Source organism: Ranitomeya variabilis, chromosome 2 (assembly GCF_051348905.1).
Source record: "Ranitomeya variabilis isolate aRanVar5 chromosome 2, aRanVar5.hap1, whole genome shotgun sequence".
Taxonomy (NCBI): Eukaryota; Metazoa; Chordata; class Amphibia; order Anura; family Dendrobatidae; genus Ranitomeya; species Ranitomeya variabilis.
Window position 1 is genome coordinate 932,601,283 of NC_135233.1, and position 23,370 is coordinate 932,624,652.

The 23,370-nt window shown below is 44.7% G+C and overlaps 1 protein-coding gene across 1 annotated transcript in view; it reads left to right on the plus strand.

Moving 5' to 3' along the window:
• Positions 1-23,370, plus strand: part of VEPH1 (ventricular zone expressed PH domain containing 1) — a 904,948-nt gene that overhangs the window by 259,929 nt on the left and 621,649 nt on the right. The window contains exon 7 of the mRNA XM_077290690.1: positions 14,115-14,335. Within this exon, the coding sequence (XP_077146805.1) occupies positions 14,115-14,335 (221 nt within the window). The remainder of the gene's footprint in view (positions 1-14,114; positions 14,336-23,370) is intronic.

The window sequence follows — 23,370 nt, forward strand, 5'->3', positions numbered from 1 at the left end:
CAGAACAGACAGTTAGTTAGCAACTACCTGCCTATTAGTTCTTAGGCCCACAGTAAAAAAAAGTAAAATCGACCTGCGCAACCCCTTTAAGTAAAAGAAATGTTAACATACTAAAGATTTCAGCTTGACATATGTTCACTAGGGTTGAGCGAAACGGGTCGATCATTTTCAAAAGTCGCCGACTTTTGGCTAAGTCGGCGTCTCATGAAACCCGATCCGACCCCTGTGCTTGTCGGCCATGCGGTACGCGACTTTCGCGCCAAAGTCGCGTTTCAATGACGCGAAAAGCGCCATTTCTCAGCCAATGAAGGTGAACGCAGAGTGTGGGCAGCGTGATGACATAGATCCTGGTCCCCACCATCTTAGAGAAGGGCATTGCAGTGATTGGCTTGCTGTCTGCGGCGTCACAGGGGCTATAAAGGGGCGTTCCCGCCGACCGCCATCTTACTGCTGCTGATCTGAGCTTAGGGACAGGTTGCTGCCGCTTCATCAGAAGCAGGGAGAGCGTTAGGCAGGGTCCACTAACCACCAAACCGCTTGTGCTGCAGCGATTTCCACTGTCCAACACCACCTTCGGTGTGCAGGAACAGTGGAAGCTATTTTTTTTTTTTTTTCCCCTCAGCGCTGTAGCTCATTGGGCTGCCCTAGAAGGCTCCGTGATAGCTGTATTGCTGTGTGTACGCCACTGTGGAAACCAACTGCTTTTTTCAAAGCACATATCCTCTTGTTCCTTCCTTTCTGCACAGCTATCTTTTTTGTTTGTCCACACTTTTTATTTAATTTGTGCATCAGTCCACTCCTATTGCTGCCTGCCATACCTGGCTTACATTACTGCAGGGAGATAGTAATTGTAGGACAGTTTTTTTTTTTTTTTTGTTTTTTTTTTGTGGGAGATTAAGATTGGCATTTCTGCTACAGTGCCATCCCTGTGTGTGCCATCTCTCACTGAGTGGGCCATAGAAAGCCTATTTATTTTTTCCGTGATTTGTGTTCTAAAATCTACCTCAACACAGAAACACTACATCAATCAGTGGGAGAAAAATATTGGCCTCAGTCAGGGCTTGTGTGCCACTGCTGTGTGTGCGCTATCTCTCATTCAGTGGGCTATAGCAAGCCTATATTTTTTTTTTTTTTTTTTTTTAATATTATTTGGTTTCAAAAGTCTCCCTGAAAAAAAAAAAAAACCTAAAAAAACAGTGGGAGAGTAATATTGCCCTTTCAGCTTGTGTGCCAGTCTTGACTCCTGGGTGTGCCACCTCTCTCCCTCTCATTCAGTGGGCCATAGAAAGCCTATTTATTTTTTTTTTTAAATATTATTGGGTTTCTAAAGTCTCCCTGAAAAAAACAAAAAATACATAAAAAAACAGTGGGAGAGTAATATTGCCCTTTCAGCTTGTGTGCCAGTCTTGACTCCTGGGTGTGCCACCTCTCTCCCTTTCATTCAGTGGGCCATAGAAAGCCTATTTTTTTTTTTTTTAATATTATTTGGTTTCTAATTCTCCCTGAAAAAAAAAAAAAAACCTAAAAAAACAGTGGGAGAGTAATATTGCCCTTTCAGCTTGTGTGCCAGTCTTGACTCCTGGGTGTGCCACCTCTCTCCCTCTCATTCAGTGGGCCATAGAAAGCCTATTTATTTTTTTTTTTAAATATTATTGGGTTTCTAAAGTCTCCCTGAAAAAACAAAAAATACATAAAAAAACAGTGGGAGAGTAATATTGCCCTTTCAGCTTGTGTGCCAGTCTTGACTCCTGGGTGTGCCACCTCTCTCCCTCTCATTCAGTGGGCCATAGAAAGCCTTTTTTTTTTTTGGTTTTTTTAATATTATTTGGTTTCTAAAGTCTCCCTGAAAAAAACAAAAAAAACATAAAAAACAGTGGGAGAGTAATATTGCCCTTTCAGCTTGTGCGCCAGTCTTGACTCCTGGTTGTGCCACCTCTCTCTCTCTAATTGTGGGCCATAGAAAGCCTTTTTTTTTTTTTTTTTTAATATTATTTGGTTTCTAAAGTCTCCCTGAGAAAAAAAAATAAATAAATTAGGTGGGAGATTAATATTGACATTAGTGCTTGAGTGACAGTCCTGCGTGTGTGTCATCTCTGTGATTTTGTGCCACAGAAAACAGAGTGTGTAACATTGTGCCTGATTTTCCTTGTGGTCTCACCAACCTGTTAAGGGATATTGAAATCATACTGAAGTTATAGCTCACCGTGTAAGTTGTTTGATAGCAACAAATAAAGTTACTTTGGTTAAGATTTTAAAACAATGAGGAAGTCTGGTGCAAGAGGTCGTCGTGGGCGTTCATTGTCAGCTGGTAATGATGGTAGTGGTAGTGGAGCATCAGGTGGTCGTGGGGATAAAAATATTCCACCTAAGTCTGGAGCTGTGGAGCCAGTTTCGTCGTCAGGCTACACAAGGCCTCGAACGCTCTCTTTTCTGGGAGTAGGAAAACCGCTTTTAAAGGCGGAGCAGCAACAGCAAGTTTTGGCTTACATTGCAGACTCAGCCTCTAGCTCTTTTGCCTCCTCTTCCGAAACTGGTAAATGTAAAAGCAGCGCGTCGCTTGTGGATGTTCACGGTCAGGGACAAGTCGCTTCCTTGTCCTCCTCAGCAAAAACTACAACAAGAGAGAAGGATGCAGCAGGCGACACAACGGGTCACTCCATGGAGCTCTTTACACATACCGTCCCTGGCTTAGAAAGTGAAACATTTAACAGGCCATGCCCATTACAAGTATATTCTGACATGGAGTGCACTGATGCACAGCCACAGCCAGAGTACTATGCTGCTCCTTTGACTCAGACCACCACATTGCCCTCTCAGGGTACAGATCCACAATCAGACCCTGATGAGACTATGTTGCCCCGCCACGAACGCTATACCACCGACCGACACAGTGACACAGACGAAGTTGCACACGAGCTCGAAGAGGAGGTAATAGATGACCCAGTTATTGACCCCGATTGGCAGCCATTGGGGGAACAGGGTGCAGGCGGCAGTAGTTCAGAAGCGGAGGTGGAGGAGGGGCCGCAGCAGGCATCAACATCGCAACAGGTTCCATCTGCCGGGCCCGTATCTGGACCAAAACGCGTGTCAAAGCCAAAACCTGTTGGAGCACAGCGTTGCCATCCGGTTAAAGCTCAGTCTGCAATCCCTGAAAAGGGATCAGAGTCTAGGAAGAGTGCAGTCTGGCATTTTTTTAAACAACATCCAACTGATCAGCGCAAAGTCATCTGTCAAAAATGTTCAACTAGCTTAAGCAGAGGTCAGAATCTGAAAAGTCTAAATACTAGTTGCATGCATAGACACTTAACCACCATGCATTCTCAAGCCTGGACTAACTACCAAACGTCCCTCAAGGTTGTAGCACCCTCGGCCAATGAAGCTAGTCAGCAACGCAACATCCCTTCCGTCACTGTAAGGCCACCATTTTCCGCACCACCGGCAGTATCTGTGCAGGTTTCTTTGCCAGCCAAAAGCAGTCAGGGTCAGGGAATCACCAGTTTTGTAGGAGGAAATATTGCATGTAGGGCACCGGCGGAAACAATACCGTCTCCAACCGTCTCTCAGTCTGCCATGTCCACCGGCACACCCGAAAGTTCCACGATCTACAGCTCTCCAGTCCAGCTCACCCTACATGAGACTCTGGTTAGAAAAAGGAAGTACTTATCCTCGCATCCGCGTACACAGGGTTTTAACGCCCACATAGCTAGACTAATCTCGTTAGAGATGATGCCCTACCGGTTAGTTGAAAGCGAAGCTTTCAAAGCCCTGATGGAGTACGCTGAACCACGATACGAGCTACCCAGTCGACACTTTTTTTCCAGAAAAGCCATCCCAGCCCTGCACCAGCATGTTAAACAGCGCATCGTCCATGCACTCAGGCAATCTGTGAGTACAAAGGTGCACCTGACTACAGATGCATGGACCAGTAGGCATGGCCAGGGACGTTATGTGTCCATCACGGCACACTGGGTGAATGTGGTGGATGCAGGGTCCACAGGCGACATCAATTTAGGGACAGTTGTGCCTAGCCCACGGTCTAGGAAACAGTTGGCTGTAGGCGTTCGCACCCCCTCCTCCTCCTCCTCGTCCTCCTGCAGAAGCTACAGCTCTTCCACAGAACGCAGTCGGCCAACCACTCCATCGGCAGATGACACTGTTGCACACCAGTTGTCCCATTATGGGCCAGCTACTGCCAAGCGTCAGCAGGCTGTATTGGCTATGAAGTGTTTGGGCGACAACAGACACACCGCGGAAGTTCTGTCCGAGTTCTTGCAACAAGAAACGCAGTCGTGGCTGGGCACAGTAGATCTTGAGGCAGGCAAGGTAGTGAGTGATAACGGAAGGAATTTCATGGCTGCCATCTCCCTTTCCCAACTGAAACACATTCCTTGCCTGGCTCACACCTTAAACCTGGTGGTGCAGTGCTTATTGAAAACTTATCCTGGGTTCTCCGACCTGCTCCTCAAAGTGCGTGCACTTTGCTCACATATCCGACGTTCGCCTGTACACGCCAGCCGTATGCAGACCTATCAGCGGTCTTTGAACCTTCCCCAGCATCGCCTAATCATAGACGTTGCAACAAGGTGGAACTCAACACTGCACATGCTTCAGAGACTGTGCGAACAGAGGCGTGCTGTTATTTATTTGTGGGAGGATACACGGGCAGGCAGTAGGATGGCAGACATGGAGTTGTCAGGTGTGCAGTGGTCGAAGATACAAGACATGTGTCAAGTCCTTCAGTGTTTTGAGGAATGCACACGGCTGGTTAGTGCAGACAACGCCGTAATAAGCATGAGCATCCCCCTAATGCGTCTGCTGATGCAAAGTTTGACGCACATAAAGGAGCAGGCGTCTGCACCAGAGGAAGAGGGAAGCCTTGATGACAGTCAGCCATTGTCTGGTCAGGGCAGTGTACAGGACGAGGTAGCGGGCGAAGAGGAGGTGGAGGACGAGGAGGATGATGGGGATGAGTATATTTTTAATGCGGAAACTTTCACGGGGGCACAGGAAATTGGTTGCGTGTCACGGCCGGGTTCTGGTTTTTTGAGGGACACAAGTGACGTAGATTTGCCTGCAACTGCCCCTCAACCAATCACAACCGGAGATTTGACAAGTGGAACTTTGGCCCACATGGCGGATTATGCCTTACGTATCCTACAAAGGGACACACGCATTACGAAAATGATGAACGATGACGATTACTGGTTGGCCTGCCTCCTTGATCCACGCTATAAAGGCAAATTGCAAAATATTATGCCACATGAGAACTTGGAACTAATATTAGCAACCAAACAATCAACTCTTGTTGACCGTTTGCTTCAGGCATTCCCAGCACACAGCGCACGTGATCGTTCTCACACGAGCTCCAGGGGGCAGCAGACTAGGAGTGTTAGGGGTGCACACATCAGAAGTGGCGTTGGACAGAGGGGTTTTCTGACCAGGTTGTGGAGTGATTTTGCTATGACCGCAGACAGGACAGGTACTGCTGCATCAATTGAAAGTGACAGGAGACAACATTTGTCCAGTATGGTTACTAACTATTTTTCATCCCTTATCGATGTTCTCCCTCAACCGTCATTCCCATTTGATTACTGGGCCTCCAAATTAGACACCTGGCCAGAATTGGCAGAATATGCATTGCAGGAGCTTGCTTGCCCGGCAGCAAGTGTCCTATCAGAAAGAGTATTCAGTGCTGCAGGGTCAATATTAACCGAAAAAAGGACTCGTCTGGCTACCCAAAATGTTGACGATCTAACATTCATTAAAATGAACCACAACTGGATTTCAAAATCTTTTGCCCCACCTTGCCCGGCCGACACCTAGCTTTCCTATGAAAAGCTCTTGCCTGTGAATTACTTTTCTAATGTCTAATTTGCTGCTGCAGATTGTACAGCATACGACATGTTTACACCTCCCTAAATGGCCAAACTCCCCACACGGGGCCGTGGTATCGCGACTTGGCGCAAGCACCCGTGAGACTGCTGTTTGTCTGAAGAGGTGGGTGTGCTCGCTTTTGGTTGACGGCATTGCTACTGGGTCCCTCATAGTACAATGTAGTGTCTCTGGCGGTGGTGGTGCGCACCCAACGTCAGACACACCGTTGTAACATGAGTGGCCCTGGGGCGGTCCCGCCGGCCTCAAGAGAGTTCCCCCCTACCCCAGCTCAAACTGGGCTCTACTACGTGCAAAATTATGTCGCACAGCTCCACCAATCTTTAGTCTATTCGCTGACATCATTCAATGTCTGGCACTGACAATACAAATTTGTAGACATCTATGATGCAACTTAAAGTAGTCTGTGTCTGTGTCCTATATTGGCACCATTAAATAGTTACTGCCAAATTACTATGTCAGAAACACAGCAGATGAGCCCACCCCTGTACCTAAGTATGCCATCTTTTTTTTTGTTTTGGTTGTTTTGCGAGACATTAACATCTATTTATATTTTGGGAGTACTGGGACAGACACTCCTTGCACTACTCCTCCACTCAGCACCAAGCTGCCTGCCCGTGTATCCATGTAACCGCTGTAAAACTGCCATGAGCCTATTGTTTGTTATTTTAGGCCTTTGATAGCCTGTCTGCGGTCCCTACTCCTCCACTGACCACCAAGCTGCCTGCCCGTGTATCCATGTAACCGCTGTAAAACTGCCATGAGCCTATTGTTTGTTATTTTAGGCCTTTGAAGCCTTTCTGCGCTCCCTCCTTCCACTAGTCCTCCACTGACCAGACCACTGCTGCCCGTGTACCCCTGGAACCAATTTTAAAGTGCCTACAGCCAGCCCATTTTATTGTGTTAGGCCTTCGAAGCCTGTCTGCGGTCCCTCCTTCCACTAGGCCTCCACTGACCAGACCACTGCTGCCCGTGTACCCCTGGAACCAATTTTAAAGTGCCTACAGCCAGCCCATTTTATTGTGTTAGGCCTTCGAAGCCTGTCTGCGGTCCATACTTTAAATACTCCTCCACTCAGCACCAAGCTGCCTGCCCGTGTATCCATGTAACCGCTGTAAAACTGCCATGAGCCTATTGTTTGTTATTTTAGGCCTTTGATAGCCTGTCTGCGGTCCCTACTCCTCCACTGACCACCAAGCTGCCTGCCCGTGTATCCATGTAACCGCTGTAAAACTGCCATGAGCCTATTGTTTGTTATTTTAGGCCTTTGAAGCCTTTCTGCGCTCCCTCCTTCCACTAGTCCTCCACTGACCAGACCACTGCTGCCCGTGTACCCCTGGAACCAATTTTAAAGTGCCTACAGCCAGCCCATTTTATTGTGTTAGGCCTTCGAAGCCTGTCTGCGGTCCATACTTTAAATACTCCTCCACTCACCACCAAGCTGCCTGCCCGTGTATCCATGTAACCGCTGTAAAACTGCCATGAGCCTATTGTTTGTTATGTTAGGCCTTTGATAGCCTGTCTGCGGTCCTTACTTTAAATACTCCTCCACTCACCACCTAGCTGCCTGTGTATCCATGTAACCGATGTAAAACTGCCATGACTGCCTACTGTTTGTTATTTTAGGCCTTTGATAGCCTGTCTGCGGCCCCTACTTGCAATACTCCTCCACTGACCACAATGCTGCCTGGAGTGCCTGCCTGTGTATCCATGTAACCGATGTAAAACTGCCATGACTGCCTACTGTTTGTTATTTTAGGCCTTTGATAGCCTGTCTGCGGCCCCTACTTGCAATACTCCTCCACTGAGCACAATGCTGCCTGGAGTGCCTGCCTGTGTATCCATGTAACCGATGTAAAACTGCCATGACTGCCTACTGTTTGTTATTTTAGGCCTTTGATAGCCTGTCTGCAGCCCCTACTTGCAATACTCCTCCACTGACCACACCAATGCTGCCCGTGTACCCCTGGAACCTATTTAAAAGTTCATAGAGCCTAGTTATATATTTTATTTACTATTAATAAGGCCATGATGGACTACGCTGTACCACGCTACAAGCTAACCAGTCGACACTTCTTTTGCGAGAAAAGCCATCCCAACCCTCCACCAGCATGTAGAAGACCGCATTGTCCATGCACTCTGGCAATCTGTGAGTACAAAGGTGCACCTGACAACAGACGCATGGACCTGTAGGCATGGCCACGGAAGATTACGTGTCCATTACGGCGCAATGGGTTAATGTGGTGGATGCATGGTCCACAGGGGACAGCCTACTAAGTCTGTCTGCAGTCCCTAATTCAAATTGTCCTCCACTGTCTAAATCGGAACTTCCACCTTCTGGCTTTCGGCCTATAGTATCAGAAATTAAACTGCATTTGGCCTTCAACTTTGGTTAGGGCCTACTAACGGCTTCTGCCCCTCCCTGGTGTTGCCCTCAACTAAATAAAGCTGAGCTTCAACCTTCCGGCTCTCATTATGTGGTTTTAAAAAAAAAAATGGTGGTTAGGGCCTACTAACGGCTTCTGCCCCTCCCTGGTGTTGTCCTCAACTAAATAAAGCTGAGCTTCAACCTTCCGGCTCTCATTATGTGGTTTAAAAAAAAAAAATGGTGGTTAGGGCCTACTAACGGCTTCTGCCCCTCCCTGGTGTTGTCCTCAACTAAATAAAGCTGAGCTTCAACCTTCCGGCTCTCATTAAGTGGTTTTAAAAAAAAAATGGTGGTTAGGGCCTACTAACGGCTTCTGCCCCTCCCTGGTGTTGTCCTCAACTAAATAAAGCTGAGCTTCAACCTTCCGGCTCTCATTAAGTGGTTTTAAAAAAAAAAAAAATGGTGGTTAGGGCCTACTAACGGCTTCTGCCCCTCCCTGGTGTTGTCCTCAACTAAATAAAGCTGAGCTTCAACCTTCCGGCTCTCATTATGTGGTTTTAAAAAAAAAAATGGTGGTTAGGGCCTACTAACGGCTTCTGCCCCTCCCTGGTGTTGTCCTCAACTAAATAAAGCTGAGCTTCAACCTTCCGGCTCTCATTAAGTGGTTTTAAAAAAAAAATGGTGGTTAGGGCCTACTAACGGCTTCTGCCCCTCCCTGGTGTTGTCCTCAACTAAATAAAGCTGAGCTTCAACCTTCCGGCTCTCATTAAGTGGTTTTAAAAAAAAAAAAAATGGTGGTTAGGGCCTACTAACGGCTTCTGCCCCTCCCTGGTGTTGTCCTCAACTAAATAAAGCTGAGCTTCAACCTTCCGGCTCTCATTATGTGGTTTAAAAAAAAAAAATGGTGGTTAGGGCCTACTAACGGCTTCTGCCCCTCCCTGGTGTTGTCCTCAACTAAATAAAGCTGAGCTTCAACCTTCCGGCTCTCATTAAGTGGTTTTAAAAAAAAAATGGTGGTTAGGGCCTACTAACGGCTTCTGCCCCTCCCTGGTGTTGTCCTCAACTAAATAAAGCTGAGCTTCAACCTTCCGGCTCTCATTAAGTGGTTTTAAAAAAAAAAAAAATGGTGGTTAGGGCCTACTAACGGCTTCTGCCCCTCCCTGGTGTTGTCCTCAACTAAATAAAGCTGAGCTTCAACCTTCCGGCTCTCATTATGTGGTTTTAAAAAAAAAAATGGTGGTTAGGGCCTACTAACGGCTTCTGCCCCTCCCTGGTGTTGTCCTCAACTAAATAAAGCTGAGCTTCAACCTTCCGGCTCTCATTAAGTGGTTTTTAAAAAAAAATGGTGGTTAGGGCCTACTAACGGCTTCTGCCCCTCCCTGGTGTTGTCCTCAACTAAATAAAGCTGAGCTTCAACCTTCCGGCTCTCATTAAGTGGTTTTAAAAAAAAAAAAAATGGTGGTTAGGGCCTACTAACGGCTTCTGCCCCTCCCTGGTGTTGTCCTCAACTAAATAAAGCTGAGCTTCAACCTTCCGGCTCTCATTATGTGGTTTTAAAAAAAAAAATGGTGGTTAGGGCCTACTAACGGCTTCTGCCCCTCCCTGGTGTTGTCCTCAACTAAATAAAGCTGAGCTTCAACCTTCCGGCTCTCATTAAGTGGTTTTTAAAAAAAAATGGTGGTTAGGGCCTACTAACGGCTTCTGCCCCTCCCTGGTGTTGTCCTCAACTAAATAAAGCTGAGCTTCAACCTTCCGGCTCTCATTAAGTGGTTTTAAAAAAAAAAAAATTGGTGGTTAGGGCCTACTAACGGCTTCTGCCCCTCCCTGGTGTTGTCCTCAACTAAATAAAGCTGAGCTTCAACCTTCCGGCTCTCATTATGTGGTTTAAAAAAAAAAAATGGTGGTTAGGGCCTACTAACGGCTTCTGCCCCTCCCTGGTGTTGTCCTCAACTAAATAAAGCTGAGCTTCAACCTTCCGGCTCTCATTAAGTGGTTTTTAAAAAAAAATGGTGGTTAGGGCCTACTAACGGCTTCTGCCCCTCCCTGGTGTTGTCCTCAACTAAATAAAGCTGAGCTTCAACCTTCCGGCTCTCATTAAGTGGTTTTAAAAAAAAAAAAATTGGTGGTTAGGGCCTACTAACGGCTTCTGCCCCTCCCTGGTGTTGTCCTCAACTAAATAAAGCTGAGCTTCAACCTTCCGGCTCTCATTATGTGGTTTAAAAAAAAAAAATGGTGGTTAGGGCCTACTAACGGCTTCTGCCCCTCCCTGGTGTTGTCCTCAACTAAATAAAGCTGAGCTTCAACCTTCCGGCTCTCATTAAGTGGTTTTAAAAAAAAAATGGTGGTTAGGGCCTACTAACGGCTTCTGCCCCTCCCTGGTGTTGTCCTCAACTAAATAAAGCTGAGCTTCAACCTTCCGGCTCTCATTAAGTGGTTTTAAAAAAAAAATGGTGGTTAGGGCCTACTAACGGCTTCTGCCCCTCCCTGGTGTTGTCCTCAACTAAATAAAGCTGAGCTTCAACCTTCCGGCTCTCATTATGTGGTTTTAAAAAAAAAAAAAATGGTGGTTAGGGCCTACTAACGGCTTCTGCCCCTCCCTGGTGTTGTCCTCAACTAAATAAAGCTGAGCTTCAACCTTCCGGCTCTCATTAAGTGGTTTTAAAAAAAAAATGGTGGTTAGGGCCTACTAACGGCTTCTGCCCCTCCCTGGTGTTGTCCTCAACTAAATAAAGCTGAGCTTCAACCTTCCGGCTCTCATTATGTGGTTTTAAAAAAAAAATGGTGGTTAGGGCCTACTAACGGCTTCTGCCCCTCCCTGGTGTTGTCCTCAACTAAATAAAGCTGAGCTTCAACCTTCCGGCTCTCATTAAGTGGTTTTAAAAAAAAAATGGTGGTTAGGGCCTACTAACGGCTTCTGCCCCTCCCTGGTGTTGTCCTCAACTAAATAAAGCTGAGCTTCAACCTTCCGGCTCTCATTAAGTGGTTTTAAAAAAAAAAAAAATGGTGGTTAGGGCCTACTAACGGCTTCTGCCCCTCCCTGGTGTTGCCCTCAACTAAATAAAGCTGAGCTTCAACCTTCTGCTCCAAATTACCATTTTAAAAAATGCAATAGGCTTTTCCGGCCTACTAAAGGTGTCTGCCCCTCCCTGGTGTTGTCCTCAACTGAACAAAGCTGAGCTTCCACATTCTGGCTTTCGCCCTATACTATCAGATATTAAACTGCATTTGGCCTACTAGTGTGGTTAGGCCCTTGAAACAGTGTCTGCTGCTCTTGGGTTTGCTACTCCACTGAACAAAGCAATGCCGCCTGTTTAGTCCTGTTACCAATTTTGAACTGCATGTAGCCTACTTTATTCTTTGGCCCTATATCTGTTTCCTCCTCATCCTGCCCATTGCCCAGCCACTGCTAAATGAGTCTGCTGGTACATTGACCTAGACCACTACATTCCCCTTGTACTCTACACAGCCAGAATCTGTCCCTGCTGAAAGTAAGGTTCCCCTTCCCGCATGTTATACCACCTTACACAGGGACAAAGAGGAAGGTGCAGATGAAAGTGCAGGTTCCTTCATCAGGTGGGGGGGCATACTCGTTGGCGACGTCACTGGCACAGGGCCCCTCAGAGTACGCAAAAGTGTCGCTGCTGGTGGGAGGCGCCCCCGCCATGCAAACACACCGCCGTACTTTGAGGGGCCCTGTGCCAGTGGCAATGCGAACGAGTGGGCCCCCCCCTGCTTGCTCAGGATCACAGCACTTGCAACTTTTAAATACTTACCTTTCCCTGCAACACCGCCGTGACGTAGTCCGCATTTCCTGGGCCCACGAAAAACTTGAGCCAGCCCTACTCCCCCCACAACTTTCCCCCAATTCCCTATGCCCAACTATTATTATACAGTTAATTAAGATTGGCAAGCTTCAGAAACAAGAATGGATGTTTTTGGCATTAAAATGGGCACTGTAGGTGTTTTCCTGGCCTCCACTCACTGCCGACTATGCTTCCCCATTGACTTGCATTGGGTTTCGTGTTTCGGTCGATCCCCGACTTTTAGCGATAATCGGCCGACTGCACTCGACTCGACTCTGGACAAAATCGGGTTTCCCAAAACCCTACTCGATCTTAAAAAAATGAAAGTCGCTCAACCCTAATGTTCACAGTCTGGTGTCCCACCATCCAAATTGACACTATTCTAGGCATTAGCTTTGTCGACTAATGTAGGTGTAAGTGCACATGGTCTTAACGTCACAGTGTAGTCACATGTAGTTTCCGAGCCATGAAAAATAACTTGTATTTTCTTGTTAGTTACCTCTAATACCCTATTTCCAAATAACACTCTATATAATAATCTTTCCACAAATACAATTTACAAAAGCTCAAAACCTTATGATTAAAAAAGCAGCACTTAGTAGGCTTTTTCTATTTTTTTCTGTATGTGATAAATTATTATTAGATGATGTGATAGTTTTCTGTTTAATGAAGTATTCTCCATTTATTCACCTCTAAGGAAGATGTCTAAACTTAACTGAGCACATAATAAAATTCTACTGCAATATTTGTTCCTTCTGTCTTATTGCCTATATAGCTTACAGCTGTTCTTTCCATAGTATTTTTAAATATTTGAACTGGAGGTTAATCCTGTGCTTCCGTTTTTTTTCTCAAGCAGTCACCAAGTTTATGAATTTTCACTGACAAAGTAACTTAGCAGTCATTTGTTTTCGACAACATTCAAACGTTTGCGTCACACATTTGTGTACTGTCTGTCTTTTCCTCCGACAGCACACAGACCCATAGCGCTTCACAAAACAATACTTGTGTTAAAAAAATCCATGTGTTTGATATGTGAAATTCAGAGCAGGTCCACTCCTGCCAAATTGCCCTAGTGTTTGCTGGGCTCTCTTAGACTTACATTGAGAGCTTGTAACCATTACCTCTGATTCCTGGTCAGTCAGAAGTTGCGAGAATAGCTGAAGCCAGCTGTTGCTGAGTATAATACTATAGGCAGGGAATTTACATTAGTGGCACCTCTCCAGCCCTGAAATACAAAAAAAAGCTGGAGGGGTGCTTGAATCATGGAAGCAAAAAGTGTCAATTCTCACAGATGTAAATAATTAATTTGATGTGTGGATGTAGTCTTAGGCTGCGATATAACACATTTGTCAATATTAGACTGTATTTTTGTGCATAGTATTTAATTATTATAGTGCTGTAGTATTATTGTAGTAACTCACTGTAAGATATGTTAAAATGGAAGGATTAATTAATGTGATCTTAAAAATTTGGATATGTAGTAGTCCATTCAATGCTCCCTTGAATTGTAATGCATTACCTTCATTCTGATGATCTACAAATAACATAACATAACCTAGCTCCCACAATGCATTGCACTCTGGCTATAAGAAACCAGCAGAATGAAAAGGTCATTAATATGAATTTGGTAGTGGTCCAACATCCAGCACTACACCTTTCAGCTAGAAACTGTTCCAGTAGCGGCAGAAACATGGAGGAACCTAGTAACCCTCTACATTGCTTTTTGTTCAGTGCCAAATACTCTGGTTGATCTCCCATTTAAGAGAAAGGCGGCTGCCACTAAGAATGTACAGGATAGAGCCGCTGTTTTCTGCCTGCATATGTCTTAGTTCCAGCTTCTGCCGGAGCTGATAGCAGCTGATCATGCGGTGTGCTTGATGTTGGACCCGGACAAACTTCTTATTGATGACCTAAGCCCTGGACAGTCTTTTTAATTCCATGTAACTTCAAAAAAAAGTTAAAGGAAATAAAATATTATAGTATTGCTATAGATTTACTAATAGGATGAAAGTTATTTTGTGTTTGTGGCTTAAATTGTTTTTCATTTGCAGATGATGGCAAAAACATGTTTGACATATTTGGTAAATCAATTGAATAACATGGAACATTCATTTCATCACATACTCCTGATGGAAATTAGGAACATTACAAGCATATTTAATGATATTCTAGGCATCCAAGGCAGAGACATGTACAGAATGAGTAATAGCCTGACTGCAATGGCAAAGATTCTGAATGAATACCTAAATCATGAAAGTCTTCCAGCTTGCAGGTAAGATTTCAGTTCTTTATCATATATTACATGAAATGGTATAACTCAAGACGAAATGTTTTGGATCAGCAGATGAAATGCTTGTAAACTCATGCTAACTTTGTATTATAGTGATGTAATTTAGGGTTGAGCGAAACGGGTCGTTCATTTTCAAAAGTCGCCGACTTTTGGCTAAGTCGGCGTCTCATGAAACCCGATCCGACCCCTGTGCTTGTCGGCCGTGCGGTACGCGACTTTCGCGCCAAAGTCGCGTTTCAATGACGCTAAAAGCGCCATTTCTCAGCCAATGAAGGTGAACGCAGAGTGTGGGCAGCGTGATGACATAGGTCCTGGTCCCCACCATCTTAGAGAAGGGCATTGCAGTGATTGGCTTGCTGTCTGCGGCGTCACAGGGGCTATAAAGGGGCGTTCCCGCCGACCGCCATCTCACTGCTGCTGATCTGAGCTTAGGGAGAGGTTGCTGCCGCTTCGTCAGAAGCAGGGATAGCGTTAGGCAGGGTCCACTAACCACCAAACCGCTTGTGCTGTAGCGATTTCCACTGTCCAACACCACCTTCGGTGTGCAGGGACACTGGAAGCTACATTTTTTTTTTTTTTCTCTCAGCGCTGTAGCTCATTGGGCTGCCCTAGAAGGCTCCCTGATAGCTGTATTGCTGTGTGTACGCCACTGTGGAAACCAACTGCTTTTTTCAAAGCACATATCCTCTTGTTCCTTCCTTTCTGCACAGCTATCTTTTTTGTTTGTCCACACTTTTTATTTAATTTGTGCATCAGTCCACTCCTATTGCTGCCTGCCATACCTGGCTGAGATTACTGCAGGGAGATAGTAATTGTAGGACAGTCCCTGTTTTTTTTTTTTTTTTTTGTGGGAGATTAAGATTTGCATTTCTGCTACAGTGCCATCCGTGTGTGTGCCATCCCTGTGTGCGCCATCTCTCACTCAGTGGGCCATAGAAAGCCTATTTATTTTTTTGCTTGATTTGGGTTCTAAAATCTACCTGAAAAAAAAAACACTACATCCATCAGTGGGAGATTAATACTGTCCTCAGGGCTTGTGTGCCACTCCTGATCCTGACTCCTGTGAGCGCCATCTCTCACTCAGTGGGCCATAGAAAGCCTATTTATTTTTTTGCTTGATTTGGGTTCTAAAATCTACCTGAAAAAAAAAACCACTACATCCATCAGTGGGAGATTAATACTGTCCTCAGGGCTTGTGTGCCACTCCTGATCCTGACTCCTGTGAGCGCCATCTCTCACTCAGTGGGCCATAGAAAGCCTATTTATTTTTTTGCTTGATTTGGGTTCTAAAATCTACCTGAAAAAAAAATCACTACATCCATCAGTGGGAGATTAATACTGTCCTCAGGGCTTGTGTGCCACTCCTGATCCTGACTCCTGTGCGTGCCATCTCTCACTCAGTGGGCCATAGAAAGCCTATTTATTTTTTTGCTTGATTTGGGTTCTAAAATCTACCTGAAAAAAAAAACACTACATCCATCAGTGGGAGATTAATACTGTCCTCAGGGCTTGTGTGCCACTCCTGACTCCTGTGCGCGCCATCTCTCACTCAGTGGGCCATAGAAAGCCTATTTATTTTTTTGCTTGATTTGGGTTCTAAAATCAACCTGAAAAAAAAACACTACATCCATGAGTGGGAGATTAATGCTGTCCTCAGGGCTTGTGTGCCACTCCTGATCCTGACTCCTGTGCGCGCCATCTCTCACTCAGTGGGCCATAGAAAGCCTATTTATTTTTTTGCTTGATTTGGGTTCTAAAATCTACCTGAAAAAAAAAACACTACATCAATCAGTGGGATATTAATATTGTCCTCAGGGCTTGTGTGCCACTCCTGATCCTGACTCCTGTGAGTGCCATCTCTCACTCTGTGGGCCATAGAAAGCCTATTTATTTTTTTGCTTGATTTGGGTTCTAAAATCTACCTGAAAAAAAACACTACATCAATCAGTGGGAGATTAATATTGTCCTCAGGGCTTGTGTGCCACTCCTGATCCTGACTCCTGTGCGCGCCATCTCTCACTCAGTGGACCATAGAAAGCCTATTTATTTTTTTGCTTGATTTGGGTTCTAAAATCTAACTGAAAAAAAAATCACTACATCCATCAGTGGGAGATTAATACTGTCCTCAGGGCTTGTGTGCCACTCCTGATCCTGACTCCTGTGCGCGCCATCTCTCACTCAGTGGGCCATAGAAAGCCTATTTATTTTTTTGCTTGATTTGGGTTCTAAAATCTACGTGAAAAAAAAATCACTACATCCATCAGTGGGAGATTAATACTGTCCTCAGGGCTTGTGTGCCACTCCTGATCCTGATTCCTGTGCGCGCCATCTCTCACTCAGTGGGCCATAGAAAGCCTATTTATTTTTTTGCTTGATTTGGGTTCTAAAATCTACCTGAAAAAAAAACACTACATCCATCAGTGGGAGATTAATACTGTCCTCAGGGCTTGTGTGCCACTCCTGACTCCTGTGCGCGCCATCTCTCACTCAGTGGGCCATAGAAAACCTATTTATTTTTTTGCTTGATTTGGGTTCTAAAATCTACCTGAAAAAAAAACACTACATCAATCAGTGGGAGATTAATATTGTCCTCAGGGCTTGTGTGCCACTCCTGATCCTGACTCCTGTGCGCGCCATCTCTCACTCAGTGGGCCATAGAAAGCCTATTTATTTTTTTGCTTGATTTGGGTTCTAAAATCTACCTGAAAAAAAAACACTACATCCATCAGTGGGAGATTAATATTGTCCTCAGGGCTTGTGTGCCACTCCTGATCCTGACTCCTGTGAGCGCCATCTCTCACTCTGTGGGCCATAGAAAGCCTATTTATTTTTTTGCTTGATTTGGGTTCTAAAATCTACCTGAAAAAAAAAACACTACATCCATCAGTGGGAGATTAATACTGTCCTCAGTGCTTGTGTGCCACTCCTGATCCTGACTCCTGTGCGCGCCATCTCTCACTCAGTGGGCCATAGAAAGCCTATTTATTTTTTTGCTTGATTTGGGTTCTAAAATCTACCTGAAAAAAAAAACACTACATCCATCAGTGGGAGATTAATACTGTCCTCAGGGCTTGTGTGCCACTCCTGACTCCTGTGCGCGCCATCTCTCACTCAGTGGGCCATAGAAAGCCTATTTATTTTTTTGCTTGATTTGGGTTCTAAAATCTACCTGAAAATAAAACACTACATCAATCAGTGGGAGATTAATATTGTCCTCAGGGCTTGTGTGCCACTCCTGATCCTGACTCCTGTGCGCGCCATCTCTCACTCAGTGGGCCATAGAAAGCCTATTTATTTTTTTGCTTGATTTGGGTTCTAAAATCTACCTGAAAAAAAAACACTACATCCATCAGTGGGAGATTAATACTGTCCTCAGGGCTTGTGTGCCACTCCTGATCCTGACTCCTGTGCGCGCCATCTCTCACTCAGTGGGCCATAGAAAGCCTATTTATTTTTTTGCTTGATTTGGGTTCTAAAATCTACCTGAAAAAAAAAACATTACATCCATCAGTGGGAGATTAATACTGTCCTCAGGGCTTGTGTGCCACTCGTGACTCCTGTGCGCGCCATCTCTCACTCAGTGGGCCATAGAAAGCCTATTTATTTTTTTGCTTGATTTGGGTTCTAAAATCTACCTGAAAAAAAAAAACACTACATCCATCAGTGGGAGATTAATACTGTCCTCAGGGCTTGTGTGCCACTCCTGATCCTGACTCCTGTGCGCGCCATCTCTCACTCAGTGGGCCATAGAAAGCCTATTTATTTTTTTGCTTGATTTGGGTTCTAAAATCTAACTGAAAAAAAAATCACTACATCCATCAGTGGGAGATTAATACCATCCTCAGGGCTTGTGTGCCACTCCTGATCCTGACTCCTGTGCGCGCCATCTCTCACTCAGTGGGCCATAGAAAGCCTATTTATTTTTTTGCTTGATTTGGGTTCTAAAATCTACCTGAAAAAAAAAACACTACATCCATCAGTGGGAGATTAATACTGTCCTCAGGGCTTGTGTGCCACTCCTGATCCTGACTCCTGTGCGCGCCATCTCTCACTCAGTGGGCCATAGAAAGCCTATTTATTTTTTTGCTTGATTTGGGTTCTAAAATCTAACTGAAAAAAAAAATCACTACATCCATCAGTGGGAGATTAATACTGTCCTCAGGGCTTGTGTGCCACTCCTGATCCTGACTCCTGTGCGCGCCATCTCTCACTCAGTGGGCCATAGAAAGCCTATTTATTTTTTTGCTTGATTTGGGTTCTAAAATCTACCTGAAAAAAAAAACACTAAATCCATCAGTGGGAGATTAATACTGTCCTCAGGGCTTGTGTGCCACTCCTAATCCTGACTCCTGTGCGCGCCATCTCTCACTCAGTGGGCCATAGAAAGCCTATTTATTTTTTTGCTTGATTTGGGTTCTAAAATCTAACTGAAAAAAAAAATCACTACATCCATCAGTGGGAGATTAATACTGTCCTCAGGGCTTGTGTGCCACTCCTGATCCTGACTCCTGTGCGCGCCATCTCTCACTCAGTGGGCTATAGAAAGCCTATTTATTTTTTTGCTTGATTTGGGTTCTAAAATCTACCTGATAAAAAAAAACACTACATCCATCAGTGGGAGATTAATACTGTCCTCAGGACTTGTGTGCCACTCCTGACTCCTGTGCACGCCATCTCTCACTCAGTGGGCCATAGAAAGCCTATTTATTTTTTTGCTTGATTTGGGTTCTAAAATCTACCTGAAAAAAAACCACTACATCCATCAGTGGGAGATTAATATTGTCCTCAGGGCTTGTGTGCCACTCCTGATCCTGACTCCTGTGAGCGCCATCTCTCACTCTGTGGGCCATAGAAAGCCTATTTATTTTTTTGCTTTATTTGGGTTCTAAAATCTACCTGAAAAAAAAAACACTACATCCATCAGTGGGAGATTAATACTGTCCTCAGGGCTTGTGTGCCACTCCTGATCCTGACTCCTGTGCGCGCCATCTCTCACTCAGTGGGCCATAGAAAGCCTATTTATTTTTTTGCTTGATTTGGGTTCTAAAATCTACCTGAAAAAAAAAACACTACATCCATCAGTGGGAGATTAATACTGTCCTCAGGGCTTGTGTGCCACTCCTGATCCTGACTCCTGTGCGCGCCATCTCTCACTCAGTGGGCCACAGAAAGCCTATTTATTTTTTTGCTTGATTTGGGTTCTAAAATCTAACTGAAAAAAAAATCACTACATCCATCAGTGTGAGATTAATACCGTCCTCAGGGCTTGTGTGCCACTCCTGATCCTGACTCCTGTGCGCGCCATCTCTCACTCAGTGGGCCATAGAAAGCCTATTTATTTTTTTGCTTGATTTGGGTTCTAAAATCTACCTGAAAATAAAACACTACATCAATCAGTGGGAGATTAATATTGTCCTCAGGGCTTGTGTGCCACTCCTGATCCTGACTCCTGTGAGCGCCATCTCTCACTCAGTGGGCCATAGAAAGCCTATTTATTTTTTTGCTTGATTTGGGTTCTAAAATCTACCTGAAAAAAAAACACTACATCCATCAATGGGAGATTAATATTGTCCTCAGGGCTTGTGTGCCACTCCTGATCCTGACTCCTGTGAGCGCCATCTCTCACTCTGTGGGCCATAGAAAGCCTATTTATTTTTTTGCTTGATTTGGGTTCTAAAATCTACCTGAAAAAAAAAACACTACATCCATCAGTGGGAGATTAATACTGTCCTCAGGGCTTGTGTGCCACTCCTGATCCTGACTCCTGTGCGCGCCATCTCTCACTCAGTGGGCCATAGAAAGCCTATTTATTTTTTTGCTTGATTTGGGTTCTAAAATCTACCTGAAAAAAAAAAACACTACATCCATCAGTGGGAGATTAATACTGTCCTCAGGGCTTGTGTGCCACTCCTGACTCCTGTGCGCGCCATCTCTCACTCAGTGGGCCATAGAAAGCCTATTTATTTTTTTGCTTGATTTGGGTTCTAAAATCTACCTGAAAATAAAACACTACATCCATCAGTGGGAGATTAATACTGTCCTCAGGGCTTGTGTGCCACTCCTAATCCTGACTCCTGTGCGCGCCATCTCTCACTCAGTGGGCCATAGAAAGCCTATTTATTTTTTTGCTTGATTTGGGTTCTAAAATCTAACTGAAAAAAAAAATCACTACATCCATCAGTGGGAGATTAATACTGTCCTCAGGGGCTTGTGTGCCACTCCTGATCCTGACTCCTGTGCGCGCCATCTCTCACTCAGTGGGCTATAGAAAGCCTATTTATTTTTTTGCTTGATTTGGGTTCTAAAATCTACCTGAAAAAAAAAACACTACATCCATCAGTGGGAGATTAATACTGTCCTCAGGGCTTGTGTGTCACTCCTGACTCCTGTGCGCGCCATCTCTCACTCAGTTGGCCATAGAAAGCCTATTTATTTTTTTGCTTGATTTGGGTTCTAAAATCTACCTGAAAAAAAAACACTACATCAATCAGTGGGAGATTAATATTGTCCTCAGGGCTTGTGTGCCACTCCTGATCCTGACTCCTGTGCGCGCCATCTCTCACTCAGTGGGCCATAGAAAGCCTATTTATTTTTTTGCTTGATTTGGGTTCTAAAATCTACCTGAAAAAAAAAACACTACATCCATCAGTGGGAGATTAATGCTGTCCTCAGGGCTTGTGTGCCACTCCTGACTCCTGTGCGCGCCATCTCTCACTCAGTGGGCCATAGAAAGCCTATTTATTTTTTTGCTTGATTTGGGTTCTAAAATCTACCTGAAAAAAAAAAACACTACATCCATCAGTGGGAGATTAATACTGTCCTCAGGGCTTGTGTGCCACTCCTGATCCTGACTCCTGTGCGCGCCATCTCTCACTCAGTGGGCCATAGAAAGCCTATTTATTTTTTTGCTTGATTTGGGTTCTAAAATCTAACTGAAAAAAAAAATCACTACATCCATCAGTGGGAGATTAATACTGTCCTCAGGGCTTGTGTGCCACTCCTGATCCTGACTCCTGTGCGCGCCATCTCTCACTCAGTGGGCCATAGAAAGCCTATTTATTTTTTTGCTTGATTTGGGTTCTAAAATCTACCTGAAAAAAAAAACACTACATCCATCAGTGGGAGATTAATACTGTCCTCAGGGCTTGTGTGCCACTCCTAATCCTGACTCCTGTGCGCGCCATCTCTCACTCAGTGGGCCATAGAAAGCCTATTTATTTTTTTGCTTGATTTGGGTTCTAAAATCTAACTGAAAAAAAAAATCACTAGATCCATCAGTGGGAGATTAATACTGTCCTCAGGGCTTGTGTGCCACTCCTGATCCTGACTCCTGTGCGCGCCATCTCTCACTCAGTGGGCTATAGAAAGCCTATTTATTTTTTTGCTTGATTTGGGTTCTAAAATCTACCTGAAAAAAAAAACACTACATCCATCAGTGGGAGATTAATACTGTCCTCAGGGCTTGTGTGCCACTCCTGACTCCTGTGCGCGCCATCTCTCACTCAGTGGGCCATAGAAAGCCTATTTATTTTTTTGCTTGATTTGGGTTCTAAAATCTACCTGAAAAAAAAACACTACATCAATCAGTGGGAGATTAATATTGTCCTCAGGGCTCTTGTGTGCCACTCCTGATCCTGACTCCTGTGCGCGCCATCTCTCACTCAGTGGGCCATAGAAAGCCTATTTATTTTTTTGCTTGATTTGGGTTCTAAAATCTACCTGAAAAAAAAACACTACATCCATCAGTGGGAGATTAATATTGTCCTCAGGGCTTGTGTGCCACTCCTGATCCTGACTCCTGTGAGCGCCATCTCTCACTCTGTGGGCCATAGAAAGCCTATTTATTTTTTTGCTTGATTTGGGTTCTAAAATCTACCTGAAAAAAAAAAACACTACATCCATCAGTGGGAGATTAATACTGTCCTCAGGGCTTGTGTGCCACTCCTGATCCTGACTCCTGTGCGCGCCATCTCTCACTCAGTGGGCCATAGAAAGCCTATTTATTTTTTTGCTTGATTTGGGTTCTAAAATCTACCTGAAAAAAAAAACACTACATCCATCAGTGGGAGATTAATACTGTCCTCAGGGCTTGTGTGCCACTCCTGATCCTGACTCCTGTGCGCGCCATCTCTCACTCAGTGGGCCACAGAAAGCCTATTTATTTTTTTGCTTGATTTGGGTTCTAAAATCTAACTGAAAAAAAAATCACTACATCCATCAGTGGGAGATTAATACTGTCCTCAGGGCTTGTGTGCCACTCCTGATCCTGACTCCTGTGCGCGCCATCTCTCACTCAGTGGGCCATAGAAAGCCTATTTATTTTTTTGCTTGATTTGGGTTCTAAAATCTAACTGAAAAAAAAATCACTACATCCATCAGTGGGAGATTAATACTGTCCTCAGGGCTTGTGTGCCACTCCTGATCCTGACTCCTGTGCGCGCCATCTCTCACTCAGTGGGCCATAGAAAGCCTATTTATTTTTTTGCTTGATTTGGGTTCTAAAATCTATCTGAAAAAAAAATCACTACATCCATCAGTGGGAGATTAATACTGTCCTCAAGGCTTGTGTGCCACTCCTGATCCTGACTCCTGTGCGCGCCATCTCTCACTCAGTGGGCCATAGAAAGCCTATTTATTTTTTTGCTTGATTTGGGTTCTAAAATCTACCTGGAAAAAAAAATCACTACATCCATCAGTGGGAGATTAATACTGTCCTCAGGGCTTGTGTGCCACTCCTGATCCTGACTCCTGTGCGCGCCATCTCTCACTCAGTGGGCCATAGAAAGCCTATTTATTTTTTTGCTTGATTTGGGTTCTAAAATCTACCTGAAAAAAAAAACACTACATCCATCAGTGGGAGATTAATGCTGTCCTCAGGGCTTGTGTGCCACTCCTGACTCCTGTGCGCGCCATCTCTCACTCAGTGGGCCATAGAAAGCCTATTTATTTTTTTGCTTGATTTGGGTTCTAAAATCTACCTGAAAAAAAAACACTACATCAATCAGTGGGAGATTAAT